This window comes from Lineus longissimus, chromosome 6, assembly GCF_910592395.1.
Source record: "Lineus longissimus chromosome 6, tnLinLong1.2, whole genome shotgun sequence".
NCBI lineage: Eukaryota > Metazoa > Nemertea > Pilidiophora > Heteronemertea > Lineidae > Lineus > Lineus longissimus.
In genome coordinates, this window is record NC_088313.1 from 16,022,132 (window position 1) to 16,043,492 (window position 21,361).

General features: G+C 40.2%; 1 protein-coding gene and 1 long non-coding RNA gene across 6 annotated transcripts; both read right to left on the minus strand.

Moving 5' to 3' along the window:
* Positions 1-74: 74 nt before the first annotated feature.
* On the minus strand, positions 75-9,974 carry LOC135489035 (peroxisomal carnitine O-octanoyltransferase-like). Of its 3 annotated transcripts, none has more exons than XM_064774114.1 (15): positions 9,872-9,974; positions 8,124-8,227; positions 7,182-7,364; positions 6,960-7,084; positions 5,646-5,827; positions 5,231-5,355; positions 4,722-4,927; positions 4,202-4,315; positions 3,752-3,853; positions 3,375-3,458; positions 2,707-2,945; positions 2,357-2,480; positions 1,844-2,016; positions 1,126-1,245; positions 75-778 (listed from the first exon to the last, which is right to left on the minus strand). In XM_064774114.1, exons 3-15 carry the CDS (start codon positions 7,345-7,347, stop codon positions 634-636), a joined length of 1,905 nt encoding a protein of 634 aa, XP_064630184.1. In that variant the 5' UTR covers positions 7,348-7,364; positions 8,124-8,227; positions 9,872-9,974; the 3' UTR covers positions 75-633. The 3 variants fall into 3 exon arrangements, with proteins under 3 accessions (XP_064630184.1, XP_064630182.1, XP_064630185.1); XM_064774112.1 differs by having other exon boundaries at positions 7,980-8,227; XM_064774115.1 differs by lacking the exon at positions 8,124-8,227.
* A 998-nt stretch (positions 9,975-10,972) lies between these two features.
* On the minus strand, positions 10,973-20,534 carry LOC135489805 (uncharacterized). Of its 3 annotated transcripts, none has more exons than XR_010447231.1 (8): positions 20,398-20,534; positions 17,757-17,811; positions 17,474-17,533; positions 16,064-16,750; positions 15,382-15,497; positions 14,843-14,967; positions 14,185-14,557; positions 10,973-12,876 (listed from the first exon to the last, which is right to left on the minus strand). It is a non-coding gene; the product is annotated as an uncharacterized LOC135489805 (long non-coding RNA). The 3 variants fall into 3 exon arrangements; XR_010447232.1 differs by lacking the exon at positions 20,398-20,534 and adding an exon at positions 18,050-18,252; XR_010447230.1 differs by lacking the exon at positions 20,398-20,534 and having other exon boundaries at positions 17,757-18,251.
* Between the last annotated feature and the right edge of the window lie 827 nt (positions 20,535-21,361).

The window sequence follows — 21,361 nt, forward strand, 5'->3', positions numbered from 1 at the left end:
CTCATTCGTTTAATCAGGGTAGGAAAAATATTCCTAAAATGAAGGGCTCTTGTCAAATAAGAAGAAAAGCACTATCAATCATGATACATTTATTGCATAATTTATTTAGTAATTGCATAAATAAAATTATCCCAGTGATAAAACAGAAAGGCACTGGCCATTAACTATACATAGAATAGCCACATTCTTATAAATTGAACTTCTCCCTATTTCACAAGGCACTGGCAAGACCAAAACCTTGTGAAATAAGTAGTACTGGTAATTACTGGTAAGTACTGGTGAGCTTATATCAAATAACCATAAAATAAAAAGAAGCATGATTATCACTTATGTATACTAGTCGAGTCAGACTTCGAATGCAGAGGGTAACAAATTTATATACACCCCATGCATAAACAAAGAGTGGAATGTCTCGGTACATTTTCTGATGTATCCCAGGATCGTCCTCCAAATAAGTACTACAGTTACCGCATAAGTATGATTGTGACAAGAAGGTTGCCTATTGAAAGATTTTTTTGTATACAAACTAAAGTACTATTACTGCATTAACCACCTACAGTAGTACAACCACTAACTCAGTGGCATTGGATATGCTAACAGTGTCATCCCTGAATTAAAATCATTCTCCCGTGTTCATAGTTTTGCCGCCTGTCCTGATTGGGGAAGATTCTTCTCGATTAACTCTTTCATTTCATCCATGCTTTTTGTAATACTTTCATAGAATTTGTGTACATCCGTCTCCTCATCAGACTTAAAGCAAGTTAGCACCATATTGATACTGAAATGTAGACCATTCTCAGATTACCAAATACAGCTTCAATGAGTTGGTAGATCACATTTAAAATTCCTTCAAAATACAGTTTACCTGTGAGATCCCAATAAGATAAAGCATTCGATTTTAGAACTGAAGTACAGTAGAACCTCTTTATTAAGGACACCCTTGGGGCTGACAAGTGCTGTCCTTAATAGAGAGGTGCCTGTTCCACTGTATTAGCAAACTGTGGAGTTGAACATTGCCAAAAATTAAAGGTGCACAATGTCGCACTTTCATGAAACAAAACAAAAGCAAAATAAAATGGCCGGAAATAATTCCTGGTTTACAGTAGACACCAAAACACCACTTACTAAGATGATGGAACCCTATAGAAAGTTCCATAGCCATTCTTACACATCGGACTCACTCCACCAAGGATCGTGGAGTATCCTGTCATACTCGTCGACAGAATGAAGTTACCGTCACCACCACTGAAAAACAACATTTAAGCTAAATGAACTTTGAGGTAAGGGATTTTGTACAGGTATATAATACTGCAGGTTACTTGTCACTCAGGGAAATTTGGCAGTATGAAAGCCATTAACCATGATCATTATTGTCATTACCTCTGTTATATCCTTTCTTCCTGCTAATGGTAACACCAAGGAATGAATTGCTTCAGTGCCAAGACTGAATTTGTACACTTATGGAAGTATATTAAATTATAACTAGAATACAAACTAACAACTAACTTCTTCTTAATTTTCTGTGAGTTTGCTCTTTCTAGAGAGCATTTTGGCAACTGTGACCTGCCCAGTCAAAAGGAGATAGTGTCGCGAATATCGTGTACCATTGAGGACTTTGAATCAACACTGAACAAAGATTCTAGATTTTGTAACCAGTTACGCATTTGCATTGAGAAGTAACCCAGGTAACTAAGGTATACTTATTCATACGCATGTGTAACTTGATACAAAATCAGGATACTTCATTCGAATTTCTGCCAAATGCAGCGCTGATTGAAAGTCCTCAAAAGAGTATTGACCGATGGTATCGACATGAAGAGATACGAGCTCTCATCACACCCACCTCTTCGTCCAAGCCTTGTCTTTATAAATGAGGGGATCAGGAATGTTATTCTCAGCTGCTATCAGCCTCAATCCAAGAAGATGACGATCACAGCCTTGAGCATTTTGACATTCTGACATCATCCTGTTATGTTTCTCTTCAGCACTCTTTAGTAACTGATAGCGTCTGGCACTCTGAAAGAAGACGGTTAGTATTTTACAGCAAAGACATCAAACGTTAGTCACCAAGTAGGACTTTGTTCTGGTTAATTCAATTGGTAGAGCTACTATTGCAAAGTTCTTTACCTGGTTAGATGCCGCAGGAAAATAGTTAAGGAGACAAGCGTATCAGTCCATTTTCTCAACCTTGGACAATTGATATGCTACTCAAACTCAAAGAGAGTACCACTACGTTAAGCTTTTTTTTAAACTTTGGGATTTCTTTTAACAAAATGTAGGATGAAACCAGAGAGGCCAGCGTGGGCTAAATCACCAGCCTCTGCCAGATGTTATAATTTCCAGTCAAAATAGTTACCGAAGAGCTTGGATTGAGCATAGCCTTTGACCATTCGATAGCTTCTGGGGTGCATGACCGCACTGTTTCTGTCCTTGCATGCCAATATTGTCGGGTGGTGGCTGTTTCGTAGCAACATCCTGGTCTGGAATAAATGGCAGTTGAAATATATGCAGATAGACTTGGAGTGATGTGTCTTGGCGCCTTTACTTTGGTATCATTCCTTCTGATGACACATGTTTCTTATACATCATTTCACGCCAGTTAAAGTGGCACTGGCTGAGCCTCGAAACCCACAACCTTCTGATCACAAGCCCGACGCTCTTCCAACACGCTTCCCAAGAAAAACCAGCAAAACGAGTAGAACTTACTTCCCCATCATCCTGTAGTAAGCAAACTGTAACGCCAATTGAACAAACGTATCAGGGTGGAACTTCAATCTCTTCAACTCATTCTTGCCAAACTTATCAAACACCGGGCAGAAACTGTCAATGTTATCCGTCTGGGCTTTGAATGACCGCCTTGCTTCTTCAATGCCCTCCAGCATGAACTGATCCAGGTGGAAGTCGAGACGTTTTGGTTGTGGCTGTGGGCGGATTTCTTTAGTACCCTGTTGAGAGACGAAGAAAAATCACCCTACTGTTAGGACATGTTGCTAGAGGCCCTCTTCATCAATGTTATCATAATGGTCCAGACTTTCACACCAAAATTTATTTCTCCCTCTGTAATCTGGACACCTGTCTTATGTTAGTGATAAGGACAGCATTGGCCAGTTCCATGGGTGGCCCTAAGGTTCTACAGAACTTACAATTATTAGATTATTACAAACAATTATTCCATTGGCTGTTTTCTCGCTTGCACTAAAATTCAGGTTCAAACAAGGGTAACATACAGCAAGTTATAAATCAATAAAACAACTTCTTGATATCGTGTAGGAACACTTGAGACATTGGTTTTTGTTCATATATTCATAATTGCAGAATCCATGACAGTATACCGGTACTTTAATCCGTACATAAATCACCCTGTTGTTACTTACAGTCCATTTGCCCTTGTCATGGAAGACGTTGAGATCTGCATAAAGCATAAAGAACACCAAAGCCATACCATCAAAAGGTGCATGCTGGAAGCAGGAAAGCAGTAGGTTAAAATAGAATATACAAGAGACACTTTTCAATTCCACTAATGTGACATTAAGATTTTTTATTATTTCTTGACCAACCGGTCATATAATTACGCCATGTCAAAAAAGAGACTTTGCTCATACTTCTGGTATTTTTCAACACACAAGCAGTTTAGTTATTTTTCCAGCCCCCAACAAGGACATAGTTACCAACCAGTTAATACAGGCTATTGAAACATTTGCAGTTACATTTTAATGGAAATAAGAAGACGGACATTTTAAAGCTTACTCACATCACAGTTAGAGGAAAACGTTCCATTGGAATAGGAAATGAGGGAGACCGACTTGTCAAACCACCTATTGGTTGCATCACCACACAGGCCACTATGAAAGTTCTGTAAAGTAACACAGGATTATCATCATCACTTCTGATGGCAAATGATTTTTTGTTGATTTATAGAACAATTTCCCAATTCCCTCTGCCCATTACTGTAAACACAGCTGAACATTGATCAGATTCAGCTAAATATCTCATTTTTTCACAAATCAACTCACGCATGTAAAGGCTACACATAGCAAAATGGCCAATGACGAGTTTTATTCGGCCAAGCTGGTGCAGTTCGAATTGATGGTTACCCATTGATCAAGCTAGGCCATAGGAGTACAGATGGTAGCCTGATTGGCTGGCAATACCTTGATCAGGGTATGATCAGCCCATCAAGGACCATTAGCTAACTGCTTACCTCAGTGTCTCCTGTCGTAGGATAGTCTTCAAATACAAAGCAACCGATTGCTCCCTGAAGGATGTCGATGTATTCATGATTATCTTGGTGCAGCTCCAGAAGGTGTTCACGAAGCTGTAATGACAATCACAACAAAGGGCTCAGATCTGTTGAACTTATATTATTACAGTAGAGCCTTCCTTCATTGATATCTGTGTCACAAGGACAACCTCTCTAATAAGGACTCTGATTTTTGTCCTATTCATCCTTTTGTAACCATACTATAATGCCAACCAAACAAGAACATATCAGGATGGAACGTAAATCTCTTCATCTGTTTCAAGAGGACACTCTCTTTATCAAGGATACTGATTTTGGTCCCAAGGTGCTCATTTCTATCCAGCTAGAACTGTAATCAGGATACGTAACTAATGATTCAGAACAGTACTTTTCAATCCCAGGGGCTTACATGTTGCAATCTAATTCAATATAATAAGAAACCTTTGAAGTTTTATAGGAAAGAATATGAGTACCTGCATACCTTTGCCCAAGACGTTCGGTCATGTGCTGTACAAGCTGCAAGCCCAGGCCCCTGAGGTAGTGCATCACATATGTCTGCTATCCGCTGCATTTGAACCTGTATCTCAGGAGCCATGAGAGGAACACCGAATTTGTCTACTGCATCAAAAGTGAAAACATGTCCTTTCCTGAGAATGATAATATTTGTAGGACACGGTCCTTCCCGCTCTGAAATGTTTAAAATCAAATTCAAATTAAATTGTAAAGGATAAGTGTAAATTTGGATACTTTAGAGTTTAACTAGCTTAAATGGACCATGGGCCACAGGAAAAGGAGTTCCACTCATAAACTAACTTCGTACGTGTTATCAGAGTTCACTTGTGATGAGAACAACTGAATTAATCAGCAAATTGGTTGTGGCTGTCAAGAAAAAGCATGAAAGAAGGAAGGAAAAGAACATGCCTGCAAGAGCTGTTGCAGAAAAAAAGTAAGATCGAGAACATGAACACGACAATCAAAGAAGGTACCAACCTGTTTTGAAGTAGAACTTCAACTCATCAGTGACAGGTTTAGGCACCTTGTATGTATTGAATACTCTATGGAACTGATTCATGCATAATGGTTCCTTCCCTTTTTTATGAGGTAGGTGGTCTTCTCTGAAAGACAGCCTCAATACAATCACATTGTGACAGTGGAAAATAGTCTGAATTTTGTGCTACATGGACCTATCCTTTTCGAATTTATGCCTCAGTGTGCTTTAGGCCTACTTACTCCACGCAACTCTGTTAAACGTGCTGACATTGGCTTCGAATATACGATTTTTGATCGACAGTACAGCACAGTCTATTCTCATTTACAAAAAGAGAAGTTGACAGTACAATGACTGCATGAGAAAGAACAAATATCAATGAAAAATAAACTGAAACAAATATCAAAGAGAACTCACGTTCTTAACATATGCCAGAAGTTAAGTGTATGATGGGCAAGAATGGCGGTACGTTCTATTTGAGTGCCGTCTGCCGGGGGCCAGTAATGATGGTGGAAGGGCGCAGGTCCTGAGAAGTTGATGCTTGGCGCTGTTGAGCAACGACCATCTAAGTAGGCCACTTTCTCCCACCATTTTTCAAGCTGAAATGTGAGTTGTGTATAAATATTAAGTCAATTTCAGTTGAGAGTGTTGACAATAAGATTAGGCTGTACACAACGTCCACCAAGACGGTGCTCTGTTCAAAGCACAGAGGAGATGGACCTGGCTGAAGTCCCAGCGCATCCATCCAAATTCAAGACTTTGAATTTGAACTTGCAAATAATGTAACACCATACTGAATGAATTTCAACAAGGCAGCAGTGTAGCTGAACCGTTGGGTGTGAAATGTACCTGCCAAGTTTTGTTGAGTTGGCCAGGGCATTAAATGAGTCCACTGACATGTTTATATCTATATTTCAAGCATGCCTCGGGTAAACAAAGTCCACTAACAGACATGGCTTTAAGAAACACAATTGTACAGGTCTGTATACAAGTTTAGGTGATTCAATATCATTATCTACACAATGACATTCTATTCATATCCTCCAGGCAGATAAAATTTAGAACCCAGATAACTGACACGAGCCGCTATATGTCTTATAATATATTGCCTTATTCCCTCATTTCCAATAGTGGATTACTCAAAGATTTTGGCACATGTCAAGTCCTTGGATTTTAGACTCTTTTTATCAAACAAATCAAACATGTGTCAGTGATAACATTGGCTAATCTGACACTGCAGGGCAAAATCTGAACTCTGACAAGCATATTCCAAAATATGCTGGTTCAAGCCTCATATATTTTAAATTCATTTACAGTGCATTATATTACAAATAACACTTAAAAATATTATCAACACTTATGAGATCCAATATTACAATTATACAATTATATTCTGTAAGCGATACTGAAAAAAATCGAAGCTGTGTCTAACAATCATTACTGGTCGCTAAACTGGGACATGTACCAATCTCTACTTATTGGTATACCTGTATCCATGACATTCACAGATTATGATTCCAAACTGAAATAATACTGTAAACACCAAATGTTGATTTATTTTGCAATTTGTTGGCCAATTACAAGATTTCTTCCTGTAATTTTTTAGATTAAATTTTTTTTGGCAATTTTATCTGCAGAAATAAAATACATTGTATATTCGACAGTTTACAGTGGTAGGAAACATTATTCTAAAACTGATGGGGAGGGGGGAAGTTCAGCACATTTTCTCACCCAATTTCTTTCTGATTTTGCTTTCTCCACTAACTTTCCATGCAGTTCCTTCCCAATGCCACTACCAAACTGTCGAACCACGAACTCTGTCTCCCTGTATTCTGCATCATTAAGGTGAGGAGCGACTGAAAAATATCAATTAAGTGCTGAATTATATATCCTAGAACCTTACTTGCAGGTACATGTATGTTGTTTTCCCGATGGAGGATTATGCGAACTTACCTGAATCCAAGTACTTATTGAGTGTCTGTTCCAAGGATGGCACTGGAAGAGAAGGCAATTTATCCTGATATTGGAAGGTCTTTTCGTTATTTTTTGCCAGGAAAACTTCCTTGGCTGTTTTCTTGTACTCCTCTGGTACCATGCTGCTGTTCAGTCTTACTTCCATCTTCAAGAGTGCTGATCCTGAAGTATGAAAAAACACTTTATATAACTTAGATTTCAATTATTACATCCAAACAGGTTTTGTCACCTAACACTGACGCTATTTCCTTCGTCCATTAGACTAAACTCTGTGGTGTCAAGTGACAATCTGTCCTATGCCAGCCATTAATGACAAAACTCCAACAACCAAGCCGTGGTTGTGCAATTGTATTTGGTATTGATAAGTATATATCCATATTCTACTTTTCTACATGTTAACATGGTAGTGTTAGTGTCCATATTATACTGTTCTACGTGTTGACATGGTAGTGTTAGTGTCCATATTATACTGTTCTACGTGTTAACATGGTGGTAGTGTTAGTGTGCTTATCCTCCTCCACCTCATCATCATCTGGAAACATTGCACACTGCCCTCTCTGGGAGACCATGTCACTGTGTTCTTCCATCTATCACTCAGACCTTTGGTTGTGAGAGTACCCGTTCAATATTTATCTGATGAAGGACTTATTATGACAGTAGCCTCGGACCTCAGTCCTCCGGTTGTGACATTGTCCTCAGCAGAGTGCAGCATCTGGTTGTAACACTGTCCTCGACTTTTCATTTCATTTTTTACAACGTAAAATCGAGAAAACGTACCACTACGAAAGCGACTTGAAATGTTAGATACAAATGAAAGCTTGCTGATTTTTACATGCTTCGTTGCATGTGAAAAAATACACCGTGTTAGTATATGCATCACAGAAATTCGGAACATTCAACTAAGTGGTCGAGGACAGTCACCAGTCTTGCAGTCAGACAAGGATCCCGTTTTGCGAGTGGTTGCTACTTCTGGCTGTACTGTCGCTACTTTTTGCTGCGTCACTGGATGTCCCAAGTCATGCCAGCTGAAACGATGAGTAACCATATCAACGTTGTTGTGCCGATACTCTACACCACCCCTTCGCAATTCCAACAGCCCGTGAAATTACTGGATCCCCCCATTCTCCTCACAGGACCTAAGAGTAAGACGCCAATCATATTATATATTCAGAATTGTCTTTTTTGCGGACCATGAGAAGCCACCACGAGGCAAGCAGACCTATCTACTTCACAGCCCAAGACATTGTCACAACCTTAACTTATAGCTTAGTCTGGTTACTCTACTAAGCGCAAGCTTATACTTATAATAGGTATCAGGCTGTTTCGCTACATTGCCAGTTCGCTACAAGTCGTTTCGCTACATGTGGCGGTCGTTTCGCAACATGGTAGGTCGTTTCGCTACATGGGTGGAGTCGTTTCGCTACATGATGGGTATGGTCGTTTCGCTACATGGAGGACGTTTCGCTACATGGGTGGAGTCGTTTCGCTCCATGGATGTAGTCATTATTTTTACTCTATTTTACCCTACTATAATTCCCGGTGGTGACTACAAATTTATTATAGCACAGTTTGCCGGTAAAAAAACTTATACGGTTTGATGGCGCGCAAGGAGTTCTTGTCGTCCTGGCCTGGGTTAGGCCACATAAAAAAAAGAGTTGGTGATCGTCCCTGCCCGCCCCTACGAAAAACGCCCGGCCCCATTTTTTGTTAAAATCCTCATACACTGTGTATACTACAATGGTCGGGAGGACTGGTTCCCATGCCATCATATTTACAATATCTTGAAGTATTGAACTGTGAGAATTTTGAAAGAGATCAGTCCACCAACAGCTATACCCGTCGAACTTTGGGACATTTTTTTTTGGGACACCCGATATATATGCATTGAGCTGCCTCAAATTAATTGTTCCATCATTTGACCGTATATCTATATATACAGATAGATGATGAGATTTATACTTAAATTAACTCTCAATATATACCGTGCTTTGCGTGAATTTATTGCAAAAGCTGAGTATGTCGATTTATTTCTTTATTTTTATTACTTGCTTAGAAATATCTGTAGGCCATGCACATTTGTCTCTTTTACATTTTTGAGGGCCCTGAAAAGGGCCGTATATTAATGCTGCACCAAAGGCCTAGCGCCTTTGCAAGGCCTTCGCGTTGGCTCGCTCGTCTCCACCCATGTAGCGAAACGTCCTCCATGTAGCGAAACGACCATACCCATCATGTAGCGAAACGACTCCACCCATGTAGCGAAACGACCTACCATGTAGCGAAACGACCGCAACATGTAGCGAAACGACTTGTAGCGAACTGGCAATGTAGCAAAACGACAGTAATTCCTTCGCTGGAATGAAGACGACATCGATGATGTCAATCTATCATATGCCGCCGATTGACATGTTGGATGACCTAATGAAAAGTACATTCACGATAATCTTTTGAAGCATTGTCCAACCTGTGTTCACTTATGTGTTACGTTCCTGTGATGTGTGGCGAACAATTAGATTTCAGAAAAAAGATCAGGTTGGGGGAAATGACAAATGTGTGCATTAGCCCATGTCCGATTGTCGGATGCCATTGATTGAATGACCAAATGTAGTCATACCAAGTGTGTATTATGATTATAGAAACTACGTGAATAATAAGTTATTGTATATACTTACCAGATTCGATGCTTGTTTGAAAAGATCACCGTATATGGGATCTTTACCGAGTATTTCAACTCGAATCTTATATTTTTTAACAAAACACGAGCCGCTTATTGGCGGATCATTCTGCAATGTTCTGTGGGAAGTGGTGAGCGTTGACGGACTCAGGAATTCCCTCTGTCGTGTCTGTCATGTGACCGTCTCATTCTTCTGGCGGGAAACTCTGACGCACGTGGCAGTACTGTAAATCTGATAGGAACCGTAGTTACTTCATTCGTTACTCCATCCGTTACTTTCAAGTGGAATCACTTGCAGTTGAAAGAATTACATCTCATGGGCAGAAAGAACGGTAGGGTGGAGTCCTGATGCATCCTGTTGTTGGTCTTTGACTGGAGATCATAATCACTCGGGGTAGTTCTGTGATCCTTTTTTATGATGTGAGCATTTGCACAAAGACTTAGTGGTAGATGCCGCAGGGAGGGACAATGTCACAACGTCTGATGATGCTCCAGGGTAAAATTGATGTGGATGCATGAAATCTCGACCCCCCTACAAAATGAGTAGTCCTTTGTGGACCCAAACTGTTCAAGCGATGCTGCAAGGACAATGTTGCCACCTGTGGACAGCCCATGCTGGTGTTGAACAGATTGTGACATTGTCCCTGGGGGGTTTGAAGCTGAGAAGCGAACATTAACCCCCGATTTCCTCAGAATGAGATTTCGGGGAACACGATAATCTGTATCAAAACAAAGGGACTTTTTTTAGCATGACTAGGATTGTGGTTCGGGGCTTATCTTATAATGAATGCCACTGGTTTTTTACCCAGCATGAAAACAGCTCGAGTGGTAGTGAACTACCATGCAAACAAATATTATGATCAATGGACTCTTCCCCTTGGGTGCAAAGGTCAGTATGCGCTTGTAGTCCAAGACAGTGGTTCTGGTCGTTGCAACCTTATGCATAATCCACTTGGTAAGATGACCTCGGGGGGGGGGGGGGGGTTTTTTTATTTGACCAATTTTTAAGGTCAATATCTGGTAAGCACAACAGTGGCTCCGATGAAAAGTTTCGATTAGTGATGGTGTGTCAACAGGCGAGTCAATAAGAAAAAAAATGTTTCTCTTTCAAAAAAACTTTATTGCTGTACATTACAAAGAAAACAGATGACGATTTGGAATGTAGTGTAGGAGGAAACCCGCATACCGGGAGAAAACCTACGCAGTCGGAGGGAGTCGCCATCTCCATCACACAGGTGACAGGTGCTTATGTTTGAAATGACTTAATACATTGTATATTATAGTTCATACAATGATCGTAGTACATTATTTTTTGGCACCACTCCGAAAGCCCAATACAAGAAGAGGACCGGGAGATATGATAGTTTTTCTATCCCTTTAAGACGTGGTCAACTTCTTTACAAGATGTCACAAAGAAACACTGATAAGTGTCCTTGCAACACAATGCTAAATTGAGATCAAAAACAATAGACAACTACATGTACTCCACCACAATGGTCTGAGTTAGCACTAAACCTCTCCATGCATTCATCATGTTTATAATACATGAATAGCTATTGTATTAAAACCTATTGTTCATGCCTTCAGGTGAGCCATGTGAGCTTACAATAGATTTGGTCACTGCTGATGATTTGAATAACAAAGGAACCACATTTGTCATGGCCACTGGACAGAGCTGGCTGCCACTTAGCATAACAAAGGGAGCAGTTATGACATGTCGTTTGCATGACAAAAGAGGTGACCTCGACAGGGCAAAGATTAAAAGTTGGCTTTGCCATACTTTTTGCCAAGTCATGGAGTCTAGATCTCATTAGACATTTTACAAAATATTTACACACAAGATTTACAAATACATTCATACAGGACAAAAGTTTTAAAACGTCTAAAAGTTGACGTTTTTAAGCTACACTTTTCTCAATCAATTCAGTATCATGTAAAAAATTGTCATCAAGGAACCATTGTGATCACTCATTGCCCAAGGTGATGTACCCATGGACAACATCATCATCAACAATTTGGGGTCCCTGGTAAGCCATAACAAAACATGCATGCATGCCACCATTGTCGAATGACATGATTTGACAACGGCTCACAGTGTGACCACTAGGGAAGGATCAGTCTTTAAATTTCGAATAAAACAGTGAGAGTTTTAAATCTGACTGTTTTAGTTCAACTGGAAAGATGTTTTGGTATTTCTTCAAGGAGGAAATTCAAATTCAACAATTCACTGTTGGTCATTTGTCTCGAGCATGATAGTACATGTATTGAGCAACTGAACCAGCCAGTGTGATGTAAGGTCATGGGCATCAGAGCCCAGGCCATGTCAGTTGATTCTGTGGTACTGATGAGATTGAGAAACAGTATGAAAGGCCTACAGTTCCATCAGACACATGTGTTCTTGTTTCGTGGGGTCAGCGAAACAAGAACACATGGACCCCATGTCAAAAGTGATGGATATACCAGTAAATATCTGATGAATTCGGTGATTTTTAAGCATACAAATAACTTTTGCCTGAAAAGAATTTCAGGGTCCTCATCTGGCAGCTGTTGGCTTCTCTGGTAGCCACAAACAACCCATCCCCCAAATTGTTATTCCTTCTTATCTTAAGAACAAAACTTAGCTTGAAAATTATTTTGTTTGGGTTCTGGAGCGACTTATCATTGGCTCCCTTGTTAGCCATAAACAAGCCATAATGATAATTTCAATCCCTTCTTTGAAAAGTGTAAGATTTTGAACCATGGCACAAGTCATGATCATAACCAAACATAGATTAAAACAATCTATGCTTGTCATAAGCAGAGTAAATATTTGCCTTCTCACCATCAGAAAAATTTGAATTTTCATTAAATCACCTTTCAATCAGATATTTTGATAAAACGATAAAGCCTACGGTGACAAAATACAATCTAACCGTCGTACTGTTACTTGACGGCGATGGGAGCATGGTTGGGATGTGCTGGGTCAACAACATCCTTCTCCCTTCTGTGGGACGGCTCATCATGCTGAAAAGAAAAAGACAACATAAAATTAAGGTTGTTCATTCATGCTCAAGTTGATAATTCAATGTCAAGGGGCCGGGCCATTGTGCTGACCGTATAATCTTGTGGTAGTAGACAACTCATGCTGGTTAAGAAAAGTGCTATAGGTTTCAGACGAAGAACTTTTCGAAAACATCTTCTCTATTAAACCTTCATTTAGGACTCTCACGCTGAGCGCTGCTTTGGATGAGCAAGAGACACAAATCTGTGTTCCTCCCCGACATGCCTGATTTCATTACAATGACTAATTCTATCCTTAATCAGCAGTTTCAGAGGGAGGTAAAGGACTAGAATTTGGGAAGTTTTGTCAAAAGGGCAGTTTGGTTAAGGAGCATTTTCCAAGTCATTATTTTGAGCCGAGGTTTAGCTCCACCCTTGTGGTTTTGGTTAGTCAATCAATACCGACATTGCACCAACCCAAGCGGCCTAACCATAACCGCTGAACTCAAAACGAGGCTTTGTTGGCACATGGTGCATTTACACAAGTGCGGTTCATTCTAAATCCAGGTATTTTAGAATACTAACAACGCGATTTTCATCAGAATTGCACAGATGATAGTTTTAACCATTCTTTATATTGAGTGCAAAAAGGTGTTGCCATAATACTGCTTATGTAATAAAACAACACACTTTTACTTTTATTTAATACTTGCAACCAGACCCTGACCATCACTACCAAAGGGTTTCTACCGAGTCTTCAGCTATTGTTTATCAGCAACAGTTGATATTCATGCTCATTACAAATAAGTGCCTGGGCAGCTTTCCAAAGAGGAATCAAAAGGCAGCCGCAAGGTAGGCAAGATAAGTTTAACACAAAGTCACCAATAGGGGTCTCTCACCTCTCAGAGTATGTCGAAACTATTCACGCTGTATGAGGGATACATTTAGTGCTGAATATAACCTGACCCAGTGCTCTTACTTTGCATATTAGTCACCTGAAGATGGCCAATTTAACCCCCCCCCCCTCCTGCTTATAGTCCCCCTTCAACGTGATTAAAGCCTTTGACTTTGCATGTACATAACTAAATTATCCTGTTTACAACCAAGAACATTCTTTATCGTCCAGTTCTTTTTGCAACATTTTATTGTTTTACTAATTGAGATTGGTCCAAACTATCATCACCGCGAGTTTGATGAAAATTGCACTGTAATTGGTGTCGCAAAAATAACATTTGAAAATTGTTCCTCAACAGAGAGCTCACGATCTCTAAATCAGGCCAATGGCTATACCTAAGGGCATTTGAAAAACTGAAATTGATTTGTTTATATTACCGTGTGATGGCATCCTTCCGTAGGTATGAGATAGGCTGTCCTCATGGTGGCTGCAGGGTATCATGTCAGGGCTCTATGTCCGTAGCTTTCTGTAAGTCCAGCGAGTCCCTTTCGTGTTAAGATTGTCATTCTAGTCAATTAGAATATTGTCATAATAGTCTATTAGAATGACGGACATTTAAGTGTCCTTCCCATCCACACAGTAAACACGTTCCCTTCTTCATCTTAGCGAAGGTTCTCCTTGAATTGGTCTGTCAAGGCATCGTTTGCTGAACTGTGGTTCATCAATCCTGCACATGGATATCCCTCAGCGCAACCATTCGATCCACTGAATCCACTCGAATCTCCGTCGTCTGCCCGTATCTGTGAGCGACTGGAAAACAAAATTTAAGGTTACTCCATTATTCTACCATGATTGATGCATGTGCCGTAGGGCCTTTCATTCAGTTTTATCAAATTTACCAGTTAATTTTCTAAAAGGCTTAGAATACTGACGACCACAACGCTAGAGTACTTGACACTTGATTAGCAATTCAATTCCAAACTGAGGTTGCTCGTGCATTTTGAAGATAAAATCAACCATTTTGCGACTTGATGAAACGAACTCAGCCCATGGCGTGTTCACCCATTTACCGTCTTGTCATCTGTTTATATTTACCATATATGCATTGGATTCCTTTGTCATCCAAAATCGTTGAGAGTCACATCTACCATAGCACGAATTGTAGACTGTGGTTGAGTGGTTGGATCTTCTCGACAGCCATCATCTCAATCTGCAGAGGGCTAGATAACAGGAAAAATACATTCAAGGACATATCTCAAAATGAATAGATTGAAACCAAAAGATATTCTTCTTTTCATATGGGCGAGATGGTTGTCAGTTGACAGCGTTTTCTTGGGAATAAAATGTTGATCGGCAAACTCTTTGGCAGGCGTAATCTTCATGAATCCTGGCCAATTTCATTTGTTGAAGACATGAAGACAGAGTCTTCAGTTTTTAGTCATAATATTAATAAGGGGGTAGAGGGTTCACAGAAAAGAAATAATTTCTTTTGGCTTCAGTCTATTTGGGATGATTCCTATGTATAAGTTGACATTAATTTCAATGACACCCTTTAAGTTCTACTTCTTTTTTTATTATTTTTCTCTGATCGACTCCTAATTATTTGGTCGTCAAGATTCAGATCAAAATTTCACCCTGTAGACTGCAACATCGTCTTTTGTGTCCCTTGTCCCTGTGTCCCTTGTCCCTGTGTCCCTTGTCCCTGTGTCCGTTGTCCTTGTGGCCCTTGTACAATGTTGGCTCGGGCTGCCTAAAAAGAATCATAAATTTTGTTGAGGGGTTTATCTAATTTCTGTGTGTTTCTACTGCATGCTGCGTTCACACTGAATCCGATTTAAAACTGTTTTCCAGAGAGCACTCTCCGGAATACGAATTGGCTACACCAGTTTCGAAACAGCTGCACCACACTTGGCCTAATGCGCATGCAATTCGATTTGAAAAGTGCAACTCTTGCCACGTATTGTAGTAACGTGCCTTTCGCGGATGAGTGTCCCTGCCCTTTGTTGTAATTAGTAGATAATCAAGACAGAACACAAGCTTGTGTGCATGACCCCTGTCAACGGACTGTTTTGATATGTATTAATGCGCACACCACAAGTTTTAATGAGAATCAGTCAATACGAATTCAACAAAGCACATTCAATTGCATTCTTGAACCAAATTGGTTGAAGAGGTTTCAAAACAGATTGAACAGAATTGAGTGTAGCACCCCAATACGTATAAAGTTGAAATTGTACGACAGATTGATACTTTTTTCAGAGTTATTTTGACATCTTCTTTTAATCCAGACATAACTGACGACTAAGTGATGCTTACCCTGTATGGCTCCAACATTGGCAGCAACATCTTCTTGGGGTCCATCCAGTGTCTTCTCGGCTGACGAGTTGGAGGCCGGCTCTCCTTCTTCATCGCCGTCTTGTCGATTTCAGGGGGTGTATATTATTAGCTTTGTGAGGCACAAGGAGGTGAAGAACACTGTTGTTATCCAAAGAGCCCAATGTCTTCGTTATTTGTACTAAACAGGTTCAGCACAAGTCCCACACGGACACGCCTGACATTTCATCCGACGAAATTCCGCAGGTTAACAACAGGTCTTAACCCCAGTCATTCCATCCCCCTCGAGATCAGGTAGGGGATCGCTGGCCAGCTATTGCTTACTATTGTTAACAGTCGTAAGACTTATCCCGCCAACACTCTAAAACAAGGGGACCAATTGAATGACTAGCGACACGCAACTGTTTATTCCCCCCATCAATCAACCACAATGACTCAAAGGGAACACGTACTTTGAACCTAAGTCCATGTCATCACCGTCGAAACTTAGATGAGGACCGCAGAACAAAGTGGCAAGCATGCCTGGGACCCAGCCACCGCGCTTTGGAAATGAGATGAGATAGACTCAAGTCGCCAGTCACGATAACCAAATACACCAAGCGTATAGCTTGAATCGAACCCAATCTATCATCGTCATTGGTCACCTGGCCTGGCCTGGACAACTGAAAGCTGAATAGGTTCAAATAGATGATAAGCAGGAAACAAAAGAATAACAACTATAATAGCTAGATAACTACGATAGCTAGATAACTACGATAACTACTCTAACAACTAGAATAACAACAATAGCTACAAAATGAGCAAGTCGGTCATCAGACACACTTCCAACTCTCACAACAGTCACCATAGTCTCTCCCCCCCGCCCCACATGACCTCCCGCACCCTTTTCCTATCCCGTCTCAAACACACACACACACACAAAACATCTTACTATGGTTACAACTTTTGAATAACCCGCCTGATTTGGAGAGAGAAGTGTCACTGTCAATTCATTTTTAATTACATGACCAAAACATGATATGGAAAAATTTGTACCGAATTTATTACGGCATTTTATAAACATTTCTTGGTATAAAAATCTTTCATTTTGAAATTCAAATTATGGATATGTTGAAAGTTTTAATATCTTTGATTAGTTAGGAGAGTGCACATAATAAAGTTGCAATGGCGATAACAGTTAGAATGAGTTTCGTAATTTGTATTCTTCATGCCAAAATAAATTGTTTCATCCTTTTTCCATATAACTCGCCAATTATAAGTCTGGAATATTTTCACTGCCTTGAGGATCTGTGGGAGTCAAGTTACAAGTTTATTTTACCAACAATAACACAGATTTGACAGTGGCACCTCTATTGACAAGGCAGACGAGTCATAACCAGTTACTATACCTACCCTTCTTCTTGGAAATCAAACAAGAATCTTCGAATGCAATTGCGGACAAGGTTGTGTCATCTGAAATAATAAATTGGCACAAATGTGTAATAAAATTACAGCATTTCTGCTTGTATTTGTATTAGTACTCAGCAGTCATTATACTAAATGCCGAAAATTATGGTTGAATCTCAATTTTTCACATGATTTGCTTTCCTTTGGCAGAGGTTGACCTTATTATGGAAATAAATGTGAGCTAGGTCATGGCATATCATGCCGATCCATCGTCGTGCTGATTACATACCCTTGCATATCATACAAGATTCTTCAGTTGCAATCGCGGAGAGGGTTTTTAGCATCTGGAATGAGAAATTGAAACAGATACATAATATCATCAATTCTACAAGAAGTCATGAAAAAAGCAACTTTCAGCCAGATCCAATGAAAGTACCAGATTTTGCCTGATTCTCTCATGCAATGACTCCTAAAAATACATATTTTCCACAAAAAAATAATCAAAGGAAAGTTGGGCTCTCTTCCAAAATCCCTTTTGCCTGTAAAACGATATAATGTCAAGATTTAGTAGGTGACACCCACCTTTTGGAACATTGATGCTGAACACATGTAATTTGGCTATTTCATAATGTTGAAATGAGTCAAAGTGTGCACACCCTGCCAGAAAGAATATTCTGCTTGCACTGCATGCTTGAACCAAGCATTGGAAGGTATAAAATGTGACAGGTAGTGGTTTTATGTAACACACGCAAACTTTCCTTCAAGGTTGACTGAGTCTGTTGTTGCCTTAGATAACCATAACAAAGGTGTCAGATGTAATACACTAATAGGCCGTGAAGCCAGATTGGTAATGAGATTGGCCATAAGCCATGAATAAATAACCTTTTTGATTATTGTGGATTGGGTCTAATAGAAATCGTATGGGGTATTAATCACATAGTAGAGTTGCTAGTTTTTCCTAAAACAGATCTTGCAATGAAAACTGGTAGAAAAAAGTCATAATGGTGAACTTGGTGGATACCAACTTTTCGAATTCTGGTGAATTTAGAATAAAAAACCCATAAAAGTCCTGTAGTTTCATGGACGTGGAATTTCATCACATACAGATTTGAGAACGAGAAGTTGAATACACCCTTAGAGTTCATACCGTAGAGAATGCTATTATAGACTAGTCGTAGTACCAAGCACTCAGACCAAAGTATTAAGAGGGCACGTCATCATTGCGTAAATTCAGGAAAGAACCCTTAAGATGGAATGACAACATTTTCATGAGCTCAGAAACAATTAATTTCAACTTAAACATGACTTAGCTAGGAATAATTTCCAACAAATATCTATATGATTATGAAATACGCATTGTTGGTGAACAGAGCGCCGTTCGAAACAACAGTGAAACTCGGCCCCTTTTCATCAAATTTGGTAACTCATGACAACGGAGCCTCAGAGGTGTCCTATTTATAGCGAATCCAGTCAGACTTTTAGCACATACGCGTACATTCAGGGAAGACTCCCTAACGAGACCCGAGGCGAATTGGCACTGTGATCAGTCGTGCTGTCACCTGATCACGGCAACACTGGACGCTCGTGACTGCGCCATTCATCATTAAAATCTATATCTTTAAGCATCTGTTTGACACAAAAACATTGTTGCTGTTGCGAAAACTATATCACACATGCACGACATCCTTAAACTGTCTTTTATCTATCGACACATAACATTAACAAGGAGGCTTTACATCCACATTACAAGCAGCGCACTATGACTAGGCCTAGGGCCTAGGCCTATTAATATAGGCTACACTGGATCAGTGTGTGGACGATCAAACTCATGGATTGTAGTAGGCCTGGAGGGACTATATGTGAGAAATTCAACGGGTGTAGGCCTACTGTATCAGTGTATGTAATTTTCGACATTGTACGGACCGAAGATCGGGAGATTGTCAATTCACACATAACACACACACCGACACAGGTGACAGTGTGAGCACTGAGTGAGTGACACTACTGAAGTGAGTGTACAACAGTACATAGGCCTACACGTCACGGTATCAGGCTGTTTCGCTACATTGCCAGTTCGCTACAAGTCGTTTCGCTACATGTGGCGGTCGTTTCGGTACATGGTAGGTCGTTCGCTACATGGGTGGAGTCGTTTCGCAACATGATGGGTATGGTCGTTTCGCTACATGGAGGACGTTTCGCTACATGGGTGGAGTCGTTTCGCTACATGGATGTAGTCATTATTTTTACTCTATTTTACCCTACTATAATTCCCGGTGGTGACTACAAATTTATTATAGCACAGTTTGCCGGTAAAAAAACTTATACGGTTTGATGGCGCGCAAGGGGTTCTTGTCGTTTGTTCGCACTTGAATGGACCAGTAACCTCATAGACATCCATTCGCGTTGGCTCGCTCAATTACGTACTTATTATTGATTGACAGGGGTCATTCAACCGCACTTCAACGCAGATTTGGAGGCCTTTGCAAGGCCTTCGCGTTGGCTCGCTCAACCGTCTGTATCCGTGTATACGTACTTATTATTGATTGACAGGGGTCATTCAAACGCACTCCAACGCAGATTTGGAGGCCTCTGCAAGGCCTTCGCGTTGGCTCGCTCGTCTCACCCATGTAGCGAAACGTCCTCCATGTAGCGAAACGACCATACCCATCATGTAGCGAAACGACTCCACCCATGTAGCGAAACGACCTACCATGTAGCGAATTGACCGCCACATGTAGCGAAACGACTTGTAGCGAACTGGCAATGTAGCGAAACGACAGTAATTCTTGTGAGGGACCGAGTTTCGTCCGAAAATAGATAACTGTTTACACACCACTGCATTGCAGGTACACGTCAACGGGTCATTGTCGGACGTCAGTTCGCCAAGAAAATCCAAGGAATTGAAGGATTCATTGAACTCGTCAACTTACCATTAGTTTTCAGTGAAGTTCAACTGTATTCCTGGATAAATCACTTTGGAATGCAGAGTGTAAGATTACAATTAACACGTTAAACGTTGAGGTGCGGCGAAGGAGTTGTCAGTTGTTTTAGGGGCGCCATCACCTAGCTCATAGCGGGCAATTCGTACACTAAGATTCCTGTGGTGGGTAGTGTAAAGTGAAAGATAGTCCCTCAAATCATAGAGTCCTTCACAAATGTCTTTGATTGTTTATTGCTTCTCAGGACCTGTGGCATCTTAAAGAGAAAGATATCTTCTTATCCGTAAACTTGTAATGTATAAATGTTAAATTCCTGTTAAACTTTTTCTCTACCTTTGTTGTGTTTTACTCGTGTCTTTGTTTGATATCGGTCCAAGAGCTTTGGAGCTCATGTTTGAAATTTTATCTCATACCGATGAAAATAAAGTTTATCTTATCTTATCTTATCTTATCTTAAAGAGATAAACCATTCAATGTGAACTCAAATGATTGTCACCATCTGAACTTGGCGATATGAATTCATAGTCAAAGCCTACTGGTGAAAAACCATTCACTGATTCAGTGTGAAAGTGATTTGTGATCTGAGAAATATGGATTCATACTAATGATCGTAAACCATTCAATGTGATTTCAATGTAAACCATACAACGATTGTGGTCATCTGATAGATTTGGATTCATACAAGTGATAACCCATTCAATTTATCACATGCTGAACATCTCATCATTGGGGCACCAGTTTGTTGGTTTAAATGCGAGCGATTCAATTTGTTCACACCAGGTGCCGCCATATTGTTTCCCATATTTGGCATAATTTATGCCGCAGCGTCCTTGCATGTAGAATGTACGCAGATCGCCATACCTGTGCCTGATGCAGCGGGTGGACAAGGTTACTTTCGTTATCTTCATTTAAAAGCACCTTGTTCCCAGGTATTTTACGGGGCGTTTGCACCTCG

What these genes read in the sequence shown, in the direction of transcription:
- LOC135489035 (XM_064774112.1), bottom strand. Translation starts at nt 8,097, where the DNA reads ATGTTCCGAATTTCTGTGATGCATATACTAACACGGTGTATTTTTTCA. An exon ending in ATGACAAGGGCAAATGGACT is followed by an intron (nt 2,946 to 3,374) that starts GTAAGTAACAAC and finishes GTCTCTCAACAG; the next exon opens with GGTACTAAAGAAATCCGCCC. An exon ending in TGCTCAATCCAAGCTCTTCG is followed by an intron (nt 2,017 to 2,356) that starts GTAACTATTTTG and finishes GTCTTCTTTCAG; the next exon opens with AGTGCCAGACGCTATCAGTT.